General features: G+C 40.1%; 1 protein-coding gene across 1 annotated transcript in view; it reads right to left on the minus strand.

Moving 5' to 3' along the window:
- The window catches only part of LOC118882391 (1-phosphatidylinositol 4,5-bisphosphate phosphodiesterase epsilon-1-like), an 81,807-nt gene that overhangs the window by 40,612 nt on the left and 18,190 nt on the right, over positions 1 to 23,005 (minus strand). The window contains exon 2 of the mRNA XM_036828067.1: positions 549 to 2,102. Within this exon, the coding sequence (XP_036683962.1) occupies positions 549 to 1,751 (1,203 nt within the window). The 5' untranslated portion in view covers positions 1,752 to 2,102. The remainder of the gene's footprint in view (positions 1 to 548; positions 2,103 to 23,005) is intronic.

A 23,005-nucleotide genomic window follows, 5' to 3' on the forward strand; every position in this document is an offset into this window, starting at 1 on the left:
TTTGATGCATTTAAAAGTGCTCTTCTCAGTTTAAAGACTTTACCAAATTGCCAAAAGGGCCTATGGCATAAAAAGGGTGAAGAGGGAAGGAACTGGGAGCATTGCCTAGAAAACGGAGGAAAACAGATTTAAGTTCCTTTAGGCCTTGCAACCTAAAAGCAAACAATGAACTACATGGTAGAAGAGGACAGAAGCAGGTATCTCCAAAGGACACAACTAGACAATCAGTTGAGGGAGCCATTTTCCCAATCCCAGTTGTCTCCATCTTATAATCCTGTGTACAGTAACCAGGGGCTCTCCCTAATTTCTTCTATCCTGATGACATATGTATGTGTATTTTGTTACTTATATTGTTGTGGCATTAACACAATCTTGATAGCTATCAGTTCCAGTATCTGTTAGCACTACTAGTTTCCAAAAACTACAAATGCTTCCTCTAAGAATCATTTGCCAGAACTGAAAATTTCCCATGAATTAAGACAATGGAGATTTGGATTTTTTAAAAAATCAACTGTAAAGAATTGATCAAAAGAAACTTTAACTCTTACCGGATACCACTGGGCTTCGGACAGACACTGGCTCCCATCTTGCCTAGTCACCACTGTTGACAGCCGTTCCATGACTCTCCCACAAGGCAGTAAGAGACCGGTTCTCTTCCGATCAACGTAACTCCAAGCCCCCAGCCCAATGTGACCAGAAGGCAGAGTTCTCACAATTGCCCTTGTCCCAGTATATACAGATTTCTTTACTTCCCTGTCATTTTTACAAAATCTCCTCACTAACCAAGTGGACCGCTCCTTCTTGCTTTTGAATAAATCTTCTTCTACATCTTCACAATTATCAGGGAAGTCCTCAAAATGGCTCAGAAAGGTCTTGGCAGATGGGCTGTCAGTAAAATCCTCCCTGCAAAAGGTGTCACTTGAGCATACTACATCGGCCTTCGGGCAAGAGCCTTCAAAGCACAAGTATTTGTCATTCAAGGGGTCACAATGATCATACTGCAGCTGCCTATTCTTATTGTCACAGTTACTTGCCAATTCCATCAGTTTACAAGTATACGCCATGTAATTGTTCTTTTGTTCCCCACCAACAGCAGGTAGTACACAGTTTCCACAATCATCCAAAATCAAGTTATCTGATAGGGAACAGAAAGTGTCTGACATTCTTCTGTCCACTTCATACTGAAAGTGAAATACCGCCATGTTGCTGTCAGGGTGTCCCCTGCCCGTCTCTAGGATGGCTGATTGAGTTCCTAATGGACTAATGCCCGCGGGAGGTCTGTCTATTTCCAGTTGAATTCCAGGGAACACCTTTCTTTCCAGTGAAGACGGGATTCCAGTTTCCAAACACAGGCTTTCCTCTGTGGTAGAATCGCACGTTTCATAAAACTGGCTCTGAGGAAGGCAACGCTGATGGTTTTTCAGTATGTTGTTGCAGTTAATGTTAAGGTTTTTCACAGAGTCTGGTATGCTTTTCTCCCAGCACTTTTCATTACTGTTCTCATCACTCGTTATTTTCTCCCTTGCTACTGAGAGAATCTGGGGCAAGTTGCTTCCAGAAGATTCTTCTGTAAGTTTCGTTAGTTGTGAGATGGTATGAGAAGTCTCCCCGCTCTGCCTGACAGGATGCGCCTTTGGAACATTGATGTCCGAGACCTTATCATTACTTTCATCTACAGCCGACTGAGCAGATATCACTTTTCGCTGAGTCACAGGTCTGAGAACAGAAGCTGCCATTTCTTCAGAAGTCATCTTGACCAATGAGCAGGCTTTAGCTATTGCTGTTTCTCCTCGTTTGTGATCATGTCAAAATGTTAATAAAACTATGGGTTATTAAAATAATCTCAGGTGTACAAGCCCTCTGAGGAACAAAGTGACAATTCCTTCATTTAGGTGCATTAAGAGCCAAATAAATTTCCCCAGTTATCACTTCCTACCATGTGCAGTATGCTCTTCTAGATCAAGGTTTTAAGGTGGTAGATCAATTTTCTTTCTTTGGTCATTTGAAGCAATTCTTTCGAAGACTTTTATTCGACATCGCATTCTGTAACCTCTGATTCATCACTGGCTTACAATGATTTAAAAATCCAGTTCGAATGTATCCTGTGAGAAAAAGGGATAATGTCAAACACTGGGGCACTAAACAGATTTTCAAAAATGAACTCATAATTCTTAAGCTAAAGCAAAATATGAATCCATTTTGAGTAAGGAGTTTTGCAATTAGAAGTTGGTTTCATTTTTCTGATTCAATATTTCAGAACTTCTGTGTCCAGCCAGAATGGAGTAACAGAGACCAGATTTATATCCTTCCTTAAACAACTGAAAAAATATCAGAAAAAAATAATGAAATAATGGTTTTCAGATATTGAACAACAGGCAACATAGAACAATGATCCCTGAAAGAAGAAAAAAACAAATAAGGTGAGCTCTATAAATGCCCTAGCTTACAGCTTGAGAGTTTTTAGGCTACCGGGGAAGGAGATGGGACCCAGATGAAACCCAACAGTGTGTCTAATTTAAAGAGAAGTAGTTGAGAATTCAACGAGGCCAAGGAAGTTAGAGAAAGAAGACACATGAAGTAGAGAGGAGCAAAGATAAGGATGATAGCAGGCTTCTCATAGAAACAATGCAAGCCAGAAGACAGTGGAGTAAACCTTTAAAGTACTGGGGGGGGAAAAAAATATATATATATATACTGCCTACTTAGACTTCTATACTCAGCAAAAATCTTTTGAAAACAAAAATGAAATAAGGACTTTTTAGACATAAAACGCTGGAAGAATTCATCACTTGCAAACTTACATATAAGAAATGGTAAAAGAAGTCCTTTAGGCAGAAGGAAAATGATACCTGATAGAAATCTGAATCTATAAAAAGAAATAAAGATTATGAAAAATGTTAAATATGTGGATAAATACAATTTTTTCTTACTTTTTAAATAACTTAAGATAACTGACCATTTAAAGCAAAAATAATAACAATGTATTGTGGAGTTACTAAAAATGCAGAAGTGAAATACATGACAATAATAGCACCAAGGTCAAGAGAGAGGAAATGGAAATATATTGTTATAAGATTATTTTCTACATGAATCGGGATAACATTACTTAAAGTCAGGTTGTCATAAGCTAAAGATGTATACTATAAGCCCCAGTGCAACCACTTTAACAAAAAAAATATAGGAAGTAAGTAAAGGTATTAGAATCTTAAAATTTTTTTCAAATAATAAAAAAGAAGGCAGAAAAAAGGGAAAGGTGAACAAAGAACAGATGCAACAAATGGGAGACAAATGATAGATTTAAACCTTTCAAAGAGCATCTTTGGGCAGTGTTTCTAATTTTTTCCCATAAAGTATATATATTTTTAACTCCCTCTGTTTCATTTGAATAAATTATTCAGTTGAATGTCAACTGACATAAACATTTTCAATTTGTGAAAGACATTATTTAAAAAAATAATTTAGCCTATTTTATTCTCCAAATTATTGAACGCTGCTCTCTGTTGGGAACTGTGTAATGGGCTAGAAAGCCAGGATCTGCTTGCAAGTCTGTTAAGGAGAGAGAATTGAACAGATTTCAGTCCAATGTGGCAAGTGCAATCATAAAGGATATGCAAGGCACTCTGGGCCCATAGGGTGCCCATCACAAGTATACTGTTCCTTTATAGGTAAAGCTGTTCTTCCCAAGGCAACTGATGAGCATTCAGGCTCTGCTGTCAACACCAGATTCGCCCTGTCTTTGCTCTTTGCCACTCAGATGTCCCTCTTCTCCTTGCTTCCTCCTTTTCCTCTCTTCCATATATGTCCCCTCAATCAAGGACAGTCACAAACTCTCACCTGCTCTCAGCACATGCAGGTCTTCACAACTACCTTGAAGAATCAGAGGACACCTTATCAATCATATACATCACAGGGAACAAACCAGCCCACCCAGAGCAGCAACGTCCTGGTACAACATCCTAACCCTTTCCACCTTTTGTGTCTTCCTTCCAACTTGGTTTCTTTTTTATTTTCTTCGGAAAATGCCTCTCTTATTTTTGTAGATATATGCTCAGTATAAAACAATTCAAACAATGCAGAAAAACACACGCAATTTTTTTTACCTTAACACAAATTCCACCACCCGGAGATAACCATGATTAATACTACGAGGAACCTCCTTCCAGAATGCTCCCTATGTATTAACATACAGAGATATAAGTATATAATTACACACATACCAGATCACACTGTACATGCTGTTTTATACCTGCTTTTAAAAATTCAAAACATGAACAACTTTTCATGTCAAGAACTATACTGAATACTTTAATGGCTTATGGCACCAGCTTTCAATATCTTTGCTCCATTTTTTAGAGGAATGTAATTTTTCAAGCCAAAGCCTTCAGATTGACAGTTCATCTGTCCTTTCTAACCCATGAGGAAGGTTAATTCAAGGTAGGTGCTGCTTAAGTCCTGTTCTAAGCATTTTATAATTCTTATCTCATGTAATTCTCACTCAACTCTACCAGATAGTGTGATGGTTTTAAAATATGTCCACAAATTCTGTGATACTCCTCCTTTCAAAAGGTGGAGACTGATTCCCCTTTCCTTGAATGTGGGCTGTACTTAGTGACGTCCTTCTAACACAGACAATATCATGGAAGTAACAGTGTATGACTTCTGAGAATAGCTCATAAAAGTCATCGGAGCTTCTTCCTGGCTCTTCCTCTCTTGCTTTCTCTGGGGGAAATCAGCTACCATGTCATGAGAGTTCCCTGTGGCAAGAACTGAAGCCTCCTGCCGACGGCTACTTGAGTGAGCCATCTTGGAAAGTGATCCTCTAACCTCAGTCAAGGCTCCACATGAAGGCAGCCTCAGTCGAGTTCTTGACTGTAACCTCACCAGTGATCCAGAGCCAGAAGCACTCACCTGAGCCCTTTCCAAATTCCTGACCCACAGAAACTGTGAGATAATAACTGTTTATTGTTTTGAGGCATTAAGTTTTGGGGATAATTTGTTGCACAGCAATAAGTAACTAATATAGATGAGTTCCATCATTATCCACGTTTGAGAGATTAAAAACCCAAGCAGAGAAAAGCTAAGTCACTTGCCAAAGATCACACAGCTGGAAAATGGTGAAGTTAGGATTCAAATCCAAGAAGCCTGACTCTAGAACCTATGCTCTTCTCCATAGTTATGCTGCTTTCTTTGCTGTCTAGTCTAAAACCCCACAGGTTTGAATTTCTGATGTCCCCTGGCTGCAGAGATCGATGGCTCCTGGGAGGATCCTCTTTTATTTGCATTTGTCTCTGGAAGAGGCTGAGGTTTCTGTTTTGCCTCCAGGTGTAACCAGGACTGAGCAACATCCCAGGAAAATGACTCCCTGGAGCACTGACTTGGCTCCATCTCACGTCATTCCTTTATTCGACAAATATTTATTGAGTACAAAATTAAATGAGGCAAGGATGTGCCCTTGATTTCCTTACAAGCTAGTGCATCATCGGTTAAGATACAGTGCAAATAAGGTGATGATCTGGGTTAACAGAGGAAGAGCATCTAAATCAGATGGTGGGCACAAGGTGGGAGTGACTGCAGGAAGTATTTCCTGGAAAAGATGATGACGGAGCTGAGGTATGAAAGACAATAAGGAGTTAGCTAGAAAAGAGGTGTACGGACTTTTACGAGAAGAGCAATTGTGGACTCTCCTAGAGAGAAACAGTAAGACACTGGCGCCTGGCAATTCCGGCAAATATTTTAACCACTCTGCAGTTTGATTTCCTCTCCTGTAAAATTGAAATAAAATCACCTACTCCATAAAACTGTGAAGGAAATGTTCTGAAAACCAAAAGTTCAGTGCAAATGTTTGTTATTCTATGCCTTGTAAATGTCTTGATGAGAGAAGATGACCAGAGTTTAGCAACTCGGTTGTATTTGTGACATGGTGTTGAATTACTTTTGCCAGATTCACACACTCCACTCCTCAGGTCCGGTCAAATTTGAATTTCTATTCTATAACTGGGATTGACTCCTTGAATCTCAGCTGCATGACCACAGCTGGTTATATGATCAACCTCGAACTGCCCTTACCACGTCTATAACATTGGAATGAAACACACATGTTGCAAATGTCAGCAGTGCCTGGCCCATCAGTAAATGTTAATTTTCTACCTATCTCCTCTAGGTTGTCTTTGAGGGAAGCTGGGTTTGGTTAGAGATATAGTTAGCATTAGACCGTTAACTGAAGCCCAAATGAAGATCAGAGTCTAACAGATTTGAAAAAGAAAAGGAGGGAAAAAAGGATTCTTCGTTTCTTAATGTGCACAGGTTTGTGGGGAAGATTGGAGAAGGGCCAGCCTGGGAGAGGTCAAACAATATGTGAGTTAAGAATGTGGCAGAACAAGAGAAGACTTGTCAAGGTAGCATTTCCAAGCTAGAGATGAATTGGGATAGATAATGTGTCAAGGGAAATGATTGGCCAGGAAGTAAAGTTATGGAGACGCAGGGGGTGCTAGAAATCCTAGCCAATCCTAGCTAGAAATCCTAGCCAAATCTTGTAGTAAGACAAGAAAAAGAAATGAAAGGTATAAGAAGAATCAGGAGTGTCACAGAGTAAGTTTTCAGCTTCAGAGTAGGGGACTATCAGTCATAAATAACCTTGTTGATAAGTTTCCATGGGCTAAATCAGAGGGCTAGCAAACTACAGCACCAGGCCAAAATCTGGCCTGCTATCTGTTTTTGTAAATAAAATTTTATAGGAACACAGTCATGGCCATTCATTTATATAATGTCCATGGCTACTTTCACATTACAGTGGTAGAGTTGAGAAATTGTGACAGATACCATGTGACCTGCAAAGCCAGAAATATTTACCATCTAGCCCTTTACAGAAAAAGTTTGCCAAACTACACACTAAATAAATGAGTTAACAAAATGCCTGTTTAGAGCCAGAAAACTAAGCGTGCGGCTTATTAGCCATTTTCATATATTTGAAGAACTGAGATGAGGAAAAAGGCTTGTTTCATAGTTTCAAAAGGTAAGATCAGGGCCAAAACAAATGAATTATTGGGGAGGCATGCTTTGGCTTAGTTTGATAAATAATTCCCTAACTTTTAGAGCTGTTTCACAAAGGACAGGCTATCTTGGACAGCAGTCTTCTCCTCATTGTCGATAGAAAGATTTAAACAGGAGAGGTATGATGTTCAGCATAGTAGGTATTCAATGTCTGTTGAACAAATAATAGAGTGGATGAATGACTGCCTATAATGTTTAATTATAAAAACAATGGCTAATACTTATTGAGCATGTACTGTATGTCAGGCATGTTCTAAGCACAGTGTACATATTATCTCATTTCATCTTCATCTTTTATCTCATAAAATTATCAGTAGGGTCACAGAGACTTGTTAATTGTCCCCCCAAATCTGTTCTCATTTTCCTCAATAATAGAACTTCTGAATTTTAGTGAAGCATATGGCCATCCCTTTATTAGCCTCCCCTACAGCTAGATGTAGTAATACAAATAAGTTAGTGCTAATTAGATATAAGCAGAATGGTTTGCTACTTATGGACAGTGTCCTTGAAGGGAGAGAGTATGCCCTTCTCTTCCTCTTCTTTCTCCCTTCTGCTGGCTGCAGGGAAGGCATGATGGTTGGAGCTAAAGCAGCCATATCAGACTGTGAGGTAAACATGAGAATATATGCCTTGCATAGCAAAGAAACAAGATAGAAGCCACTGTGCCTGTTTCCTAGAATTGGAAGAGATAAAAATAAACTGCTATCTTCTTTAAGCTACCACTATTTTAGGTTTTCTGTCACAGGCATCCAGATCTGTTCCTAACTAATAAAGATGAGTACTATTGTCGTCCCCATTTTAAGAATGAGGCTCAGAGTATTTGAGTGACTTATCTAAGAGTACAGAGGAGTGCAACAAGGAAGCTACATAGAAAATTCCTGCATTGGAGGGAAAGTTATAGTCCCTAATTCCTACTACATTTCCAATTTTATGCTCTTAAACCAGATGGAATACTTTGTGTCATAAAAAATAGTAAAATTAGAAAAATATTAAATACAAGCATATTGTCTTTTCTAACTGTAGGTGTTGGAAGGAGGTGGAGCATAACAACAACAACAAAAACTAATGTACTAGACAATTGTCAATTATTTACTAAGCACCTGTTATATTCCACAGGGTTCAGAAAGCAAGATGGCTGAGGACCAGGGGATCAGTAAGGCTCTGATGGAGGGAGATTTGAGCTGGAACTTTACAAAGAGGTAGCAATTATTTTTATCCATATTCGGACAGAATGAGCATTGTAAAGAAAGTTGAAGAAAATACGATGCATAACCGTGAATTCATCTGAAGCTCATAGCAGAACATTTCAACTAATCAAAGAGGGCTTCCCTGGTGGCGCAGTGGTTGGGAATCTGCCTGCCAATGCAGGGGACATGGGTTTGAGCCCCGGTCTGGGAAGATCCCACATGCCGCGGAGCAACTGGGCCCGTGAGCCACAACTACTGAGTCTGCGCGTCTGGAGCCTGTGCTCTGCAACAAGAGAGGCCGCGATAGTGAGAGGCCCGCGCACCGCAATGAAGAGTGGCCCCCGCTCGCCACAACCAGAAAAAGCCCTCGTACAGAAACGAAGACCCAACACAGCTAAAAATAAATAAATAAATAAATTTATTAAAAAAAAAAAACTAATCAAAGAAACTGAAAATTGCTCAGTAATTTCACCGTCATGGAAGAGAAATACTAGGGTAACCAACAAAGTTGGTAACAGAATAGTTCTATTTGCATCTTAACTTACAGGATTTTATAGAGTCCCTTTGAGTATCATGTGTATGACAGACAAACAGCCATGCCACAGTTATTTACTTATGCATGCTCTCCTCCAAAGTCCACTCAGCAAAGAGATTAAAGAAAATATTATGTCTGCACAACCCTTTCCTCCCTTTCTCCCAACCACAGGCACATGGAGTGCACAGTTGTAGGTGTATGTACACACCCACACCCAAACTCTGCATGATATGAGTCAGTCTTCACTCTTTCTTCTCCACTGAATGTCTGCTGTTCCAGCCTCTCCTGACCTCCTTTCTCTGAACTATGATGACAGAAATTCCATAAGTCACATAGAAACAAAGATTTTAAAACACTCCCAAAAGGCACTGGTGTACCCATCTAGATCATTTTCCAAGACCCCAACGACTTAACCCTTTGTGACTTCTACTCTCTTTATTAGAAAAGTTTCAGAGTTTGATGCTAGACTTATGACCCAGAAAACTCAGAGAGACCTTAATCTTTCTACTCTGTGTACACTGGATATCAGGAGTTGATTGATAGGTAGATGAGAAAGTTACACAAATAAATATTTTTGAATGAACACATTGATAGGTCTGCCGATACAGTAACATGGAGGATCACAAAAAAAGTTTGTCTATACAGGTTAATTCTCAATTGTAAAACTCCCAAGGAAAGGAAATCCTCACTGTAAACACAGTCTCCAGTCAGCTTGCAAATTGCCCCTTCTCTCCCTATTGCTCTCCCAGAAATATGGGGATACAGACATTAGTAGAACGTAACTTTAAGCCAAGAGCGGAGGCAAATAGGATTATGGTGTTGACACTCACAGGACGCATGCACACAAAGATTCATGTTTTTGATGAGATGATGAGAAGAGGGAAAAGTGGGCAGTAGAAGATGGTATTTGACCCTCCATGATTTAGTCCCAATCGATTTTTTCCAGTTTCATCTCTGACCAATACCCTCAAGGAAAAGACATCCTGTCACACTGGTCTTTTTGCCCTTTATTGAACCAGCCTAGCACTTAATGCCTCTTGCATTTCCCTTACTACTGTCTTCTAACTTAACTAAGACTCCATCCCCAGCTTAAACAGCATCTCCTCTCTATAGCCCTCTCTGATGCTCACTTGTCAGCATTAATTGCTCTCATCTGTGTTTCCCATAGTTCTTCCCACATCTCACTATAGCATGTCACGGCACACTATATTGTAGTTATTGATAATGTAGGACCCCTGCGTGGATTGAGAGCTTCTGAAAAACAAAGACCTTGCATCTTCAAACTTAAGGATTTTTACAGAGACCCTGCACCCCACATTCCTGGCTTATACCTAGGCATATACTTGGTCTCAAAAGGCATTTGACTCTCTCCTTCCTTTCCACGGCTATTTGAGCCCAATCCTTGCCCCTTAGAACCCATTAGAACTTAAGAGCTTCCAGTCTCCCAAATTCTAACCTCCTCCTCTTTCAATCCATCCCATACAATTTTTAGAAAAATCTTCCCCAAACACTATTCTCATCCTTTCATCCACATCAGTTGAGAAGGAACAGAGCGTCACATTATTTAGTGTGGTAAATCCAAACCTTACCCCAATCCTCAAGATTATCATCAATCTGGGACTTCCCTGGTGGTGCAGTGGTTAAGAATCCGCCTGCCAATGCAGGGGACACGGGTTCAATCCCAGGTTCAGGAAGATCCCACATGCCACGGAACAACTAAGCCCGCGAGCCACAACTACTGAGCCCACGTGCTGCAACTACTGAAGCCTGCACACCTAGAGCCCGTGCACAGCAACGAAGAGTAACCCCCGCTCTCCGCAACTAGAGAAAGCCCACGCACAGCAACAAAGTCCAATGCAGCCAAAAATAAATTTAAAAAATTAAATAAAAAAAAAAATGACTATCATCAATCTGCAAGGGCTTTGTTTTGGATTGGTTTTAATCAATATATCAATTTGGAGAAAGATAACATCCTAACCATACTGAGGCTTCTAATCCATAAACATGATGTAGCTAACTCGTACTCGTGCTTCCCTCTCCATATATATATGAATATATGTAGGTATATGTATACACACATCTCTGTATATATATATACATATCTTCTCTTTTTTGCTGTTTCATAACTATTTTATTGTGACTTAAAAGCTTTGCCCAAAACAATATCTGATTTCCTCAGAGATAATATTTAAGTTGAAATACCTTTGTATTAAAACTAGATTAGATGTCATAGACATCTAACAGTATTTTAAAAATAAAATACTGGGAGCAAGATGTGCCTTAGAATTAAATTGGTTTTATTGTTTTTAGGTAGAATAATGCCTGCATGTTTACTGTTTTTATGAATGTGACATATTGTGTGATAGCTAGGCCTAGCAGCTGTCTCATGGTGAGTGATACTTATATAAGAGCAACCTAGGGACTTCCCTGGTGGCGCAGTGGTTAAGAATCCGCCTGCCAATGCATGGGACACAGGTTCGATCCCTGGTCCCGGAAGATCCCACATGCCGCAGAGCAACTGCGCCCGTGCGCCACAACTACTGAGCCTGCGCTCTAGAGCCCGTAAGTCACAACTACTGAGCCTGCGTGCCACAACTACTGAAGCCTGTGAGCCTAGAGCCTGTGCTCTGCAACAAGAGAAACCACCGCAATGAGAAGCCTGCGAACCACAGCGAAGAGTAGCCCCCTCTCTCTGCAACTAGAGAAAGCCCACGTACAGCAACTAAGACCCAATGCCAAAAATAAATAAATAAATAAATTTTGAAAAAAAAAAAAAAGAGCAACCTAAAAAAAGAAAACTCTGTAGATACTGGGGGAAAGAGGGACTCTTCTTGACTATTTTCTGCATGTCATAGATGGAAGAGCTGCTGCAGGGCCAGGCTGCTTTCACAGTGCGTGTGTCACTTGCAGAACGTCACACAGCTGAACTGTGTGTGCTCGCAGGAGGCAGAGGACAGCAGGTGTGTAAAGTAGCCATGCTGTGTAGAGGCAGGGCCAACCACACAGCCCGCTGGAGTCTCAGGGAAGAGCAAGCCATGCGTGGCATTGTTGTCTGAATGTGAACTCTTAATAGATTATTAACATAAAGTATTTTCTTATAATCCTCAAGAATTTTTGGCTCATCTGGAACCTTTCGTGAAGGTGGTGGAGGGCTACCAAGGCAGCTAGATCTGAGAAGCCACAATCCTGGAGAGCAGGGAAGCCCAGAGAAGAAAGTCTGACATTTGCTTCCACCTTGTCCTACAATGAATTTGCTGCTTTGAAAATGATGGTTGACTCTCTACAAAACAGACACAGACTCACAGACATAGGGAACAGATGTGTGGCTGCCAAAGGGGAGGGGGGATGGGGAAGCGATGGACTGGGAGTTTGGGGTTAGTAGATGTCAACTATTACATATAGAATGGATAAACAAGGTCCTACTGTATAGCACAGAGAACTATATTCAATATCTTGGGATAAACCATAATGGAAAAGAACATAAAAAAGAATGTATATATGTGTATAACTGAGTCACTTTGTTGTACATCAGAAATTAACACAACATTGTAAATCAACTATACTTCAATAAAAAAATAAGTTAAAAAAATAACTAAAATGGAAAGTGATGGTTGAGAGGCTCAGACATAGATTACACAGATTAATATTTTGTATTCATCTATATAGAGGTCTTGCACGTCTTTTGTTAAATTTGTTCCTATGTCGGTGCTGCTATTGTAAATGGAATTATTTTACATTTCATTTTCTAGTTGTTTGCTGCTAGAATGCAGAAATACAATTGATTATTGTGTGTAGACATTATAACTTATACCCTTGCTAAGGTCACGTATTACTTCTAGCAGATAATTTGTAGGTGACTTAGAATTTTCTGCACGGACATCCATGTCATCTTCAAATAAAGAGTTTTGCTTCTTTCTTTCTAAAATGTATACATTTTGTTTCTTTTCTTCCTTTTCTGCACTTGCTAGGATCTCCAATTTTGATGCTAATATAAGTATAAAGAGTGCATATCCTTGCCATGTTCTCAGTCTTAAAGAGTATTCTATACATGATTACTTAATAGGATGTGAGGTGTAGGTGTCTCATAAATGCCCTTTGTTAAACTGAGCATGTTTCTTTGTATTCCTAGTTTGCTGGAATTTTTATCACAAATGAGTTTTGCCCAATGCTTTTTCTGCATTTATTGAGATAACTGTATAATTTTTCTCCTCTAATAAGTTAACATGGTATAGGAATGTAAGAGATTTCTGTGCATTAATTTTGTATCCTGCTACTTTACCAAATTCATTGATTAGCTCTAGTAGTTTTCTGGTAGCATCTTTAGGATTCTCTATGTATAGTATCATGTCATCTGCAAAGTGACAGTTTTACTTCTTTTCCAATTTGGATTCCTTTTCTTTTTCTTCTCTGATTGCCATGGCTAAAACTTCCAAAACTATGTTGAATAACAGTGGTGAGAGTGGGCAACCTTGTCTTCTTCCTGATCTTAGAGGAAATGGTTTCAGTTTTTCACCATTAAGAACGATGTTGGCTGTGGGTTTGTCATATATGGCCTTTATTATGTTGAGGTAGTTCCCTCTGTGCCCACTTCCTGGAAAGTTTTTATCATAAGTGGTTGTTGAATTTTGTCAAAAGCTTTTTCTGCGTCTGTTGAGATTATCATATGGTTTTTATCCTTCAGTTTGTTAATATGGTGCATCACATGGACTGATTTGCACATATTGAAGAATCCTTGCATTCCTGGGATAAACCCCACTTTAAAGGATGCTCAACATCACTAATCATTAGAGAAATGCAAATCAAAACCACAATGAGGTATCACTTCTCACCAGTCAGAATGGCCATCATCAAAAAATCTACAAACAATCAATGCCAGAGAACGTGTGGAGAAAAGGGAACCCCCTTGCACTGTTGGTGGGAATGTAAATTGATACAGCCACTATGGAGAACAGTATGGAGGTTCCTTAAAAAGTGAGAGAGTAGCATTGACATATATACATTACCAAATGTAAAATAGATAGCCAGTGGGAAGCAGCTGCATAGCACAGGGACATCAGCTCGGTGCTTTGTGACCACCTAGAGGGGTGGGATAGGGAGGGTAGGAGGGAGGCACAAGAGGGAGGGGATATGGGGATATATGTATACATATAGCTGATTCACTTTGTTATACAGCAGAAACTTGTACAGCAATTATAATTACATAAACATTGTAAAGCAATTATACTCCAATAAAGATGTAAAAAAAAAAAAGTTAACATGGTAAACTATACTAATTGATTTTCAAGTATTGAAAGAATTTTGCAAATTCATGGAAAATTCAAAAAACCTAGAGTAACCAAAATAATTTTTAAGGGGAGAACAAATTGGAGGACTTACACAACCTATTTTCAAGACTTCTACAAAGCTACAGTAAACTTGATGGTGTGCTATCAGCATAAAGATAGAAATTTAGGTCAATGGAATAGAATAGAGTCTAGAAATAGAACAACACATTCGGTCAATTGGCTTTTCAACAAAGGTGCAAAGGTAATTCAATGGGGAAAGGACAGTCAATAAATGGCCCTGGATCCAAATAGAAAAATAGTGAACATCAACCCCTACATCACAATACACAACAATTAATTCAGAATGATTTCCTGTGCTAAACATAAAATCTAAAACTATAAAACTTCTAGAAGAAAACAGGAGAAATCTTCATGACCTTGGGATACGGAAACATTTCTTAGAACACAAAAAGCACTAACCATAAAAGGGAAAAAATGGTAAAATGGACTTAATCAAAATTTAAAACTTCCACTCTTGAAAAAAAAAATACCATTAAGAAACAGAAAGGCAAGTCACAGATTGGGAGAAAATAGTCACAATATATATATCTGAAAAGTTCTTGTATCCAGAATATATATTAAAAACTCTTATAACTCAATAATAACCAGATAAGCCAATTTTTAAAAATGGGCAAAAGACTTGAACAGACACTCCACCAGATAATATAACGGGAACAGCCTATTAACAAATTGTGACAGATCAGCAACATTTCTGTATGGAAAAAAAAAGTGAACCTCAATCCCTTCTTCATACCATACACAAAAGTTAACTCAAAATGGATGACAGTCCTAAATATAAATGCTAAAATTATAAACTTTCTAAAAGAAAGCATAGGAGAAAATCTTTATAACCACTGGAATAAGCAGAAATTTCTTAGACTGAACACAAAAGTACAACCACAAAAGAAAAACAATTGATAATGTGAGCTGTATCACAATTAAAAATATCTGCTCTTCAAAAGGCAAGCCATAATATGGTAGAAAATATTTGTAATATAAATATCTAACAAGAGCTCTGCATCCAGAATACATAAAGATCTCCTACAACTCAATAATAAAAAGACAAGACAATCTTTTAAAATGGGCAAAGATTTGAATAATCTCTTTTCAAAAGAAGAAATACAAGCACATGAAAAGATGTTCAACATCATCAGTCATCAGGGAAATACCAATTAAACTCTCAATGAGATAGCACTTTATGCCCACTAGGATGGCTGAAATTAAAAAAATTGACCATACCAGAGTTGGTAAGAATGTGGAGCAACTGGAATATTGTGGTGGGAATATAAAATGGTACAGCCATTTTGGAAAACGATTTGGCGTTTTCTTATAAAGTTAAATATTCACTTACCATATGACTTCCAAATTCCACTCATAGAAGAAAAATAAAAGCATGCATTCACAAACAGACTTGTATGCAAATGTTTATAGCAGCTTTATTCATAATAGCCTCAAACCGGGAACAACCCAAAAGTCTATTAACAGATAAACAACCTGAGATCTAGTCATAGAATAGAATACTGCTCAGCAATTTTAAAAAATGATCTTCTGATGTTGTAACAAACATAATCTCAAGATTTTGAGATTCAAAACATAAATCTCAAAAATATTAGGTTGTATGAAAGAAGCCAGACACTGACTGATTCCATTTATTTGAAGTTCTAGACCAATGCTGTCCAATATAGTAGCCACTAGCCACATGTGGCTATTTAAGTGTAAGTAAAAAATTAATTTAAATTAAGTGGAATTAAAAATTCAGTTTCTCAGCTGCCACATTTCAAGTGCCACATTTCAATAGTCATATGTGACTGGTGGCAACTGTACAGGACAGCACAGATATAGAGAACATTTCCATCCTGCATAAAGTTCGGTAGGACAGTGCTGTTAGAAAACATGCAAAATTATGGTATTCAGGAGAATCAGATGAGTGGTCACTGGGGGTTGGTGGCAGGGTGGGAAGGAGTGGAAAGACTATAAAATGGCACAAAGGCACTTTCTGAGGATGGTGGAAATGCTCTATATCTTGATTGGGGTGGTAGCTACCCAGGTATATACTCATTCAACAGTATACATTACCCCACATCAGCTTTTCAAGTGGACCACAGGGCTCATTTCATTCCCACTTCGACTCTCAGCCAGGCACCTCTGAGCACTGAACAGCTTGCTCAACTGTACAATGTGATGCTGAGAGAGCACCAGGATAGTGGAAACATTCAATCTGCGTTTGTCTCCATTTGACCTTGCTAAGGCTTAGTTTCTATATCTGTAAAAAGGGCGGGGGGGAGTAAAAGTTTCTCATGTAATACTCACAATAATCCTGTGAAGTAGAAATCCCTCAAAAAATAGTACCTTTTATTCTTATCATTATAAAAACTTCTCCAGAGTCTTCACATTTAACTTCCTGATGTAGGACCATGTCTATTTTCCTGTAAACCACCTCTGAGGACTATAATAATAGAGGCTCAATAAATATTTGCTCACTTACTGCTTTGTGTAGAATATTATTTGTATGTTAGCATGAGATGATTTTCCTTAACTCAGCCAGTGCATGCGGCTAAATGATTCTTTAAGTTGTACAAGTTTACTGGGTGCTTAGCACACGTGCAAGGTAGTACATGACTTCACAGAAAGAGAAAGGCACAGCCAATGCCTTTGTTATTATAGAGCTACAAGGAAAAAACTTAGGATATGAGCTATTATCATGAAATACTGAATAGTACAGTCCAGCCAGTTAAAAAGTGGGAGGATCACTCAACAGTGTGTACTAATTGTGCACCAGATAAAAAATGAAGATACAGATGGCAGAATTCAGAATGAATTCAAGTCACAAGTGAAGAATTCCTAGAAAATGTCAGTCTTTAAAAGAGGACTCTGCCCTGGGAAGCGAGGCCAGGGAGAAAACGGAGGAGAGAGGGAGAAGGAGTCTTGTCTTGGAGATGGGATGGAAAGTCATGGGTTGGCTGGCACATGGAGGCTACTGTGCCCTTGCTAAGCCTAACTGCAGCAGAAGCAGTAGAACCATCCTGGACAATTCATCCTGGGGTTGGAAGTTCTCATACCAGGTCAAGGCAGCACAGTTTTGGAAGCCGTGCAATGAAGAGGAAGAGGAGAGTGGGAAGGACCCGGAGCCACTTCCCTGAAGGTCTTGCTTTACCCAACTGATGCATCAAAAATATAATGGGCTTCCCCAAGCAGCCAACTGCCACCATTTAGCTGGGGTACCTAGAGCTCATGTTACAAGCAATTTTTAATTAACTGATAGTTAGGCAACATCAACACACCCATTCGCTAAATGTTTTTTTCAAACTGGTATTCTACAAGTCATTCCTCAATTAATGTAATTGTCTTTCCAAAGAATTAAAAATACATGTGATGAAAACAAACTCACTCTGAATGAGATAAACATAATAGGACTCTTCTACTACCTAACACATTCTCACATTACAGCCTCTCAGTAAAACGATCCTGATTTAATCAAAATAAGATATGATTCAACTCCTACAAACTCTTTTCTTCGTGGCTGTGCTTCTTGCTCTCCCTCACTCCTGGGGTCCGTTGCACCTGATACCTAGCCTACTATTTCATCATCACACTGAGTAAAACATTTTCCAGACACAATAACTCTCCAGTTTCATAGACGTTCCCCCACAAAGCCCTAGCAGATGGAAAGCGCTTTTAAATCCACATACTTAATGCATAGGATGGCCATTTTCATTTTTATATTTGCATTATATTTAACACCAGCACCAGTGAAAGTCTTCAGAGGTCCTCTGGTCAACAAACTTCAAAATTATTCCTGTTCCTCATGGCTGCTCACCAATGACATCAAATTCTGGGTGGAAGCCCAAGCCAACAACTGACTCAAACAGTTGATATCATTCTAATGGCGCTGGTTTTCAGTAGAGTTAAAACTGCAAATAGAACACCTCATTAAAACTCAAAGTTCACTTTAGCTGTGCCTCTGATTTACTACTGAGAAGTCATCATCCAAAAGGGAGAAGCAATATTATTCATACTTTTTCCCTGATTGAAAAAAAATGAAGTGAACAAGTTTTCTGGGTTCTGCTGCTCTTGTTTTGTTGTTGTTGTTGTTTGTTTTTAATTTGTTTAATCTATAGGACAATACCTTGGCACTTTTGCTATTTTTCAGAGCAGTGTAACCCAAAGTACAGAGCTGTTTGCTGAGTCCACAATCCAAAGCAAGCAGGGCTGCTCTGACCTGCACTACCAGCCTTCCGGCCATTCCTGAGCCTCTGACAAGGGTGGAAGGGGAGTGGGGTGGGCATTCAGGGAGGCTGAGGGATGTGCAGGTGGAGGCAAGGAGCCCTGACACGGCCAATCTCAGTATCTGGATGGTGTGGGCTCCTCAGTAGATCAACTGTGTCACATGACACAGGTAGTACCATACCTGGTAAGGTGTAGTTCATTTTTGTTATCATTATGTCATTATTTCAAGTATCAGTTATGATTTTTATGATGAATGCCAGGGATAAAAAAACAAAGCAGGCTTTGGCAAGAATGTTGTACCACTTTCTATATTAATGAACAAATAACACGTTATATTTTTCCAATTATAAAAGTAATACACATTTACTGTAGAAAATTTGGAAAAAGTCTGGTAAGTATAAAGTAGAAAAGTAAGGTAAGATCATTAAGTAAGTCCTAATTTTGTTATAACTTCTTTCCAGTTTTTCCCCCATGAACACAGATCTTTCATGGAACTGAAATTATACTGTTTATACCATTTTTATCCCGCTTCTCTTGTTTAATATTATATTGTCTAAAAGAATAACTTTGGGACATAATGAAATCTATATAAACATTAGCAATCTCTTTCCCAACATTCTAAATCTTATTATAAAAAGGAGAAGATCAGGAAAAATCACATGCTGTGCCTCCCTGAAATCATGCATCATCTCACATGTTTGATATATTTGTAAACACTGCCCCATTCTTGGAGTACAACTTCCAGATTGCTCAATCTTTCTTCCAAGGGCTGGCCAACCAAAGGGTAGGATTCATCCATTCACTTATTCAACAAATATTTTCTGAACACCTACTGTGTGCCAGATGCTATGCCAGGAACTGAGTACAGATGGTCCATAAAACTACCAGGTCTAATTGAAATTTATTAAAGGGATATTTGCTAGGTTTAAGTGACATGATATTAAACTAGGCCAAACGGAGCCAGGTTTGAGGGTGATCTGATCAAAACTAGCCTTTCCAGTTCACCAATTTGACACCCACCTCAGCCAGGGCGGTCTAGCTCCTGTTCCCTGAACCTGCCTTTCTTTTTTTTTTTTAATTAATTAATTAATGTATTTATTTATTTATTTTTGGCTGCATTGGGTCTTCATTGCTGCGCACGGACTTTCTCTAGTTGCAGCGAGTGGGGGCTACTCTTCGTTGTGGTGCGTGGGCTTCTCATTGCGGTGGCTCCTCTTGTTGCAGAGCGTGGGCTCTAGCAGCGCGAGCTTCATTAGTTGTGGCTGGCGGGCTCAGTAGCTGTGGCTCGCAGGCTCTAAAGCGCAGGCTCATAGTTGTGGCGCACAGGCTTAGTTGCTCTGCGGCATATGGGATCTTCCCGGACCAGGGCTTGAACCCGTGTCCCCTGCATTTGGCAGGAGGATTCTTAACCACTGCGCCACCTGGGAAATCCCTGAACCTGCCTTTCACCTGACTTTCTGTGTCTTGCTCACCACTCCCGAGAACCCCTACCTTCCTTTCTGCAGAGCCACATTCCATTCAGGAAGCTTTTCTGAACAGTGACTCTGAGTCTCACTCTCAAACTGTTGCTGCACCAACCATCCAGAACCATCCATTCTGTAGACAACCTTAACTGCCCTTGTTCCCGAGTGGGGTGCTGGTAGGTATCCGGGACAGGCACCAGGGCCTCATTTTCTTTATTATTTCCCTCAGCTATGTACTACATGCATCACTACTAATCACCTAACCATTCCTCTCAGGAACTTCTCCAAATGAATCCCATCTCTGAAAGGATCCTTCAGGAAAAACATTCTACCCTCGCAATTGCTGCAGGGTGTGTGTGTATATATATATATATATATATATATATATATATATCCTTAAGAAAACATAACTACTTTACTTGGGTCACCTCACCACGCTTATGCCACATCAAGACCTGAGATCTTCCACACAAGGCACCAATCTCAGCGCCTTGTGTATAATCTTATTCAGTCTTCACAGCAACTGCGGTGAGGTACATGCTACGACCACAATTTCCAGTTTAGAGAAAAGAAAACTGAAGTTTAGAGAGATTAAGCAACTTGCCCAGAGTTATTCAGTTAGCCACTGGTGAAGTATTCAAATCCACACAGCTACTTCCCCATAGCAAGCTTTTTCTGCCCTGGCGAATATTCTTCCTCACATGTTCTTCCCATGAGGCTGAAACCAGTAATTCTCACATTTTCATCGGCATCAGAATCACGCAGGGGACTTGGTAAAAACACGCTTGCTTGGGTGCTGGTCAAGAGATTCTGGTTCAGGAAGGAGGGGGAGATCTGCATTTTAACAGGCACTCCCCCCCAACCAAGTGATTCTGGCACCAGCTGTCTTCAGACTACACTGAGAGATATGGTTTTAAACACTAGGAGAATAAACCCATCAGGGGAGAGGTTTTTGGAAAATGGTATTTGTTTTCTCATTACCCATGATCCATCAGGGCTTTTAAAAAAAATTTTTTTACTAAAAAAATTTTAAAAAATTTTTTATTTTGTATTAGAGTATAGTTGATTTACAATGTTGTAAATGCTGTACAGGTGTATAGCAAAGTGTACAGCAATGCTGTAGAGGTGAACAGCAAAGTGAATCAGTTATACATATACATATATCTATTCTTTTTCAGATTCTTTTCCCATATAGGTTACTACAGAATATTGAGTAGAGTTCCCTGTGCTACACAGTGGGTCCTTGTTGATTATCTATTTTATATACAGCAGTGTGTATATTTTAATCCCAAACTCCTAATTTATCCCTCCCCCCAACCTTTCCCCTTTGGTAACCATGAATTTGTTTTCTATGTCTGTGAGTCCATCAGGACTTTTTAAAAAGTGGCAGGAGTTATTGTTGAATAGGTACAGAGTGTCAGCTTGGGATGATGAAATAGTTCTGGAGACGGATGGTAGTGATGGCGGCACTACAACGTGGATATACTTAATGCCACTGAACTGCACACTTAAAAATGGTTAAAACGGTAAATCTCATGTTATATTTTACCACAATAAAAAAAATGGCAGGATGCCCAACTCTCAGCTGTCTTGTAGAAGGTGCCTCTGACACCCTTTCCTGCTGATGTGGAAAGAGGTGAGGTTTACTCCTGAGGGATGGATCCCTTGGGAAAGGGACAACTGAGAGTAAAAGGTGGAGAAAGTTGGCCCTCTGGTGGCCCCTCCCCAGCTTCGGGCTGGCTGTGACACTCAAAGCCCAGGAGACAGTTCCCAGCACTCTTAAGCACACCTCATCCCCTGCCCGCCTGCAGTCTGTCCCAGACATACTCATGAGTGTCCCTGGACAGAGTAAAGAGGGAAGAGAGGAGCTCAAGGGACATTGGGGAAAGAGCCTGCTTCAGGGCTCCAGGGCCAGCTCCACCCTGGGACCCTCAGCATGTCACCCCACCTCCCTCGGGCGTCACCTGGCCCGTTCCTTCTCACCTTTCAGATTTCAGCTCAGATGCCATTTCCTCAGAAAGGCTTTGCCTGCCCTAAAGCAGCCCCTCCTCCCCTCCCACTCATCACTTTCTGTAATACTACCCTGCCTGATTGTCTTCTGAGTGTTTACCATCACTGGATATTCTATTTACTACTTATTATTTGTACACTGGTTACTTGTTGGCATTGCCTGATTAGAACCAGAACTTCCTGACAGCTGGGAATGTGCTGGTTTTGTTCACTGCCATATTCTCTTGCTGGAGATATAAAAGGAACTCAATGAATATTTGTAGAATAAGTAGTTGAATCAGGCTTATTTGTTTCACTGTGTATAATCTGTTCCTTCTACCTCCCAAGGTGATGTGTAGGAAAGGTCAAATGAGATCAGGTGTGCCAAGGTGCTTTAGAAGGAAAGACTCCACACAAGGTGGGGCTATCACGCATTGGGGTAGGAGGGAAGGCAGCTCATGAAGCCCTGAGCACCTCAAGGGGTCTCCTCCACGACCCTGCACAGTAGGTGCCCCGCCTCTCTTCTCCGCTCCTCCTAGACAGAGACTTGTCTGGAATCTAAAAATGATGACGCTCCACCCTGCAGACCATCCAAACACGATGCAACCCAATTATTTATTACAAGGCTAGGCCTCTCAGTGAGTTTTCTCACTAGTGGGGCTCAAATAACAAGATGCTACTTAGGAAGGCAGCGATCTGCCAGGAGGGCAAACCTAGAAGAAGAACCACAAAGATGCTCCCTGACCTAAGTCAGTGGGGTTCAACAAGCCTGAACTCAGTGTCCAGCATATTCCAGATCCTGGGCTCAGCCCTAGAGACAGAGGGGGTGACAGAGACTATCACAGGGGAGTGGGGGACACAGATACTGAATTGAAAACTCAAAGTCAATGAGGTGAATCTGGCATATGGGGGGAGTCAGGGAAGGCTTTGTAGAGTGACTGACACCTAAACTGAATTTAAAGGACAGAGGAAAGAGGGATGGGGAAGAGTAGGCAGCCCAAGGTGAGGCACAGAATGGAGAGACCGTGTGTTGTGTTTAGGGAGCTCCAAGTAGTAAATGCATTGGGTGTTTATTGCTGGAGTGTCTGGTGTGCCAGGGAACAAGTGGGGGCAAAGGGGCTGCGAGATGTACCTGGAAAGGTGGGTGGCGGCCACTCTCCCACAGGCAGCAGATCAAAGCTGTTTCAGACACACGCCCTTGGAGGCCTGGTAGAGATGAACTTGCTCATT

Source organism: Balaenoptera musculus, chromosome 16 (genome assembly GCF_009873245.2).
Source record: "Balaenoptera musculus isolate JJ_BM4_2016_0621 chromosome 16, mBalMus1.pri.v3, whole genome shotgun sequence".
NCBI lineage: Eukaryota > Metazoa > Chordata > Mammalia > Artiodactyla > Balaenopteridae > Balaenoptera > Balaenoptera musculus.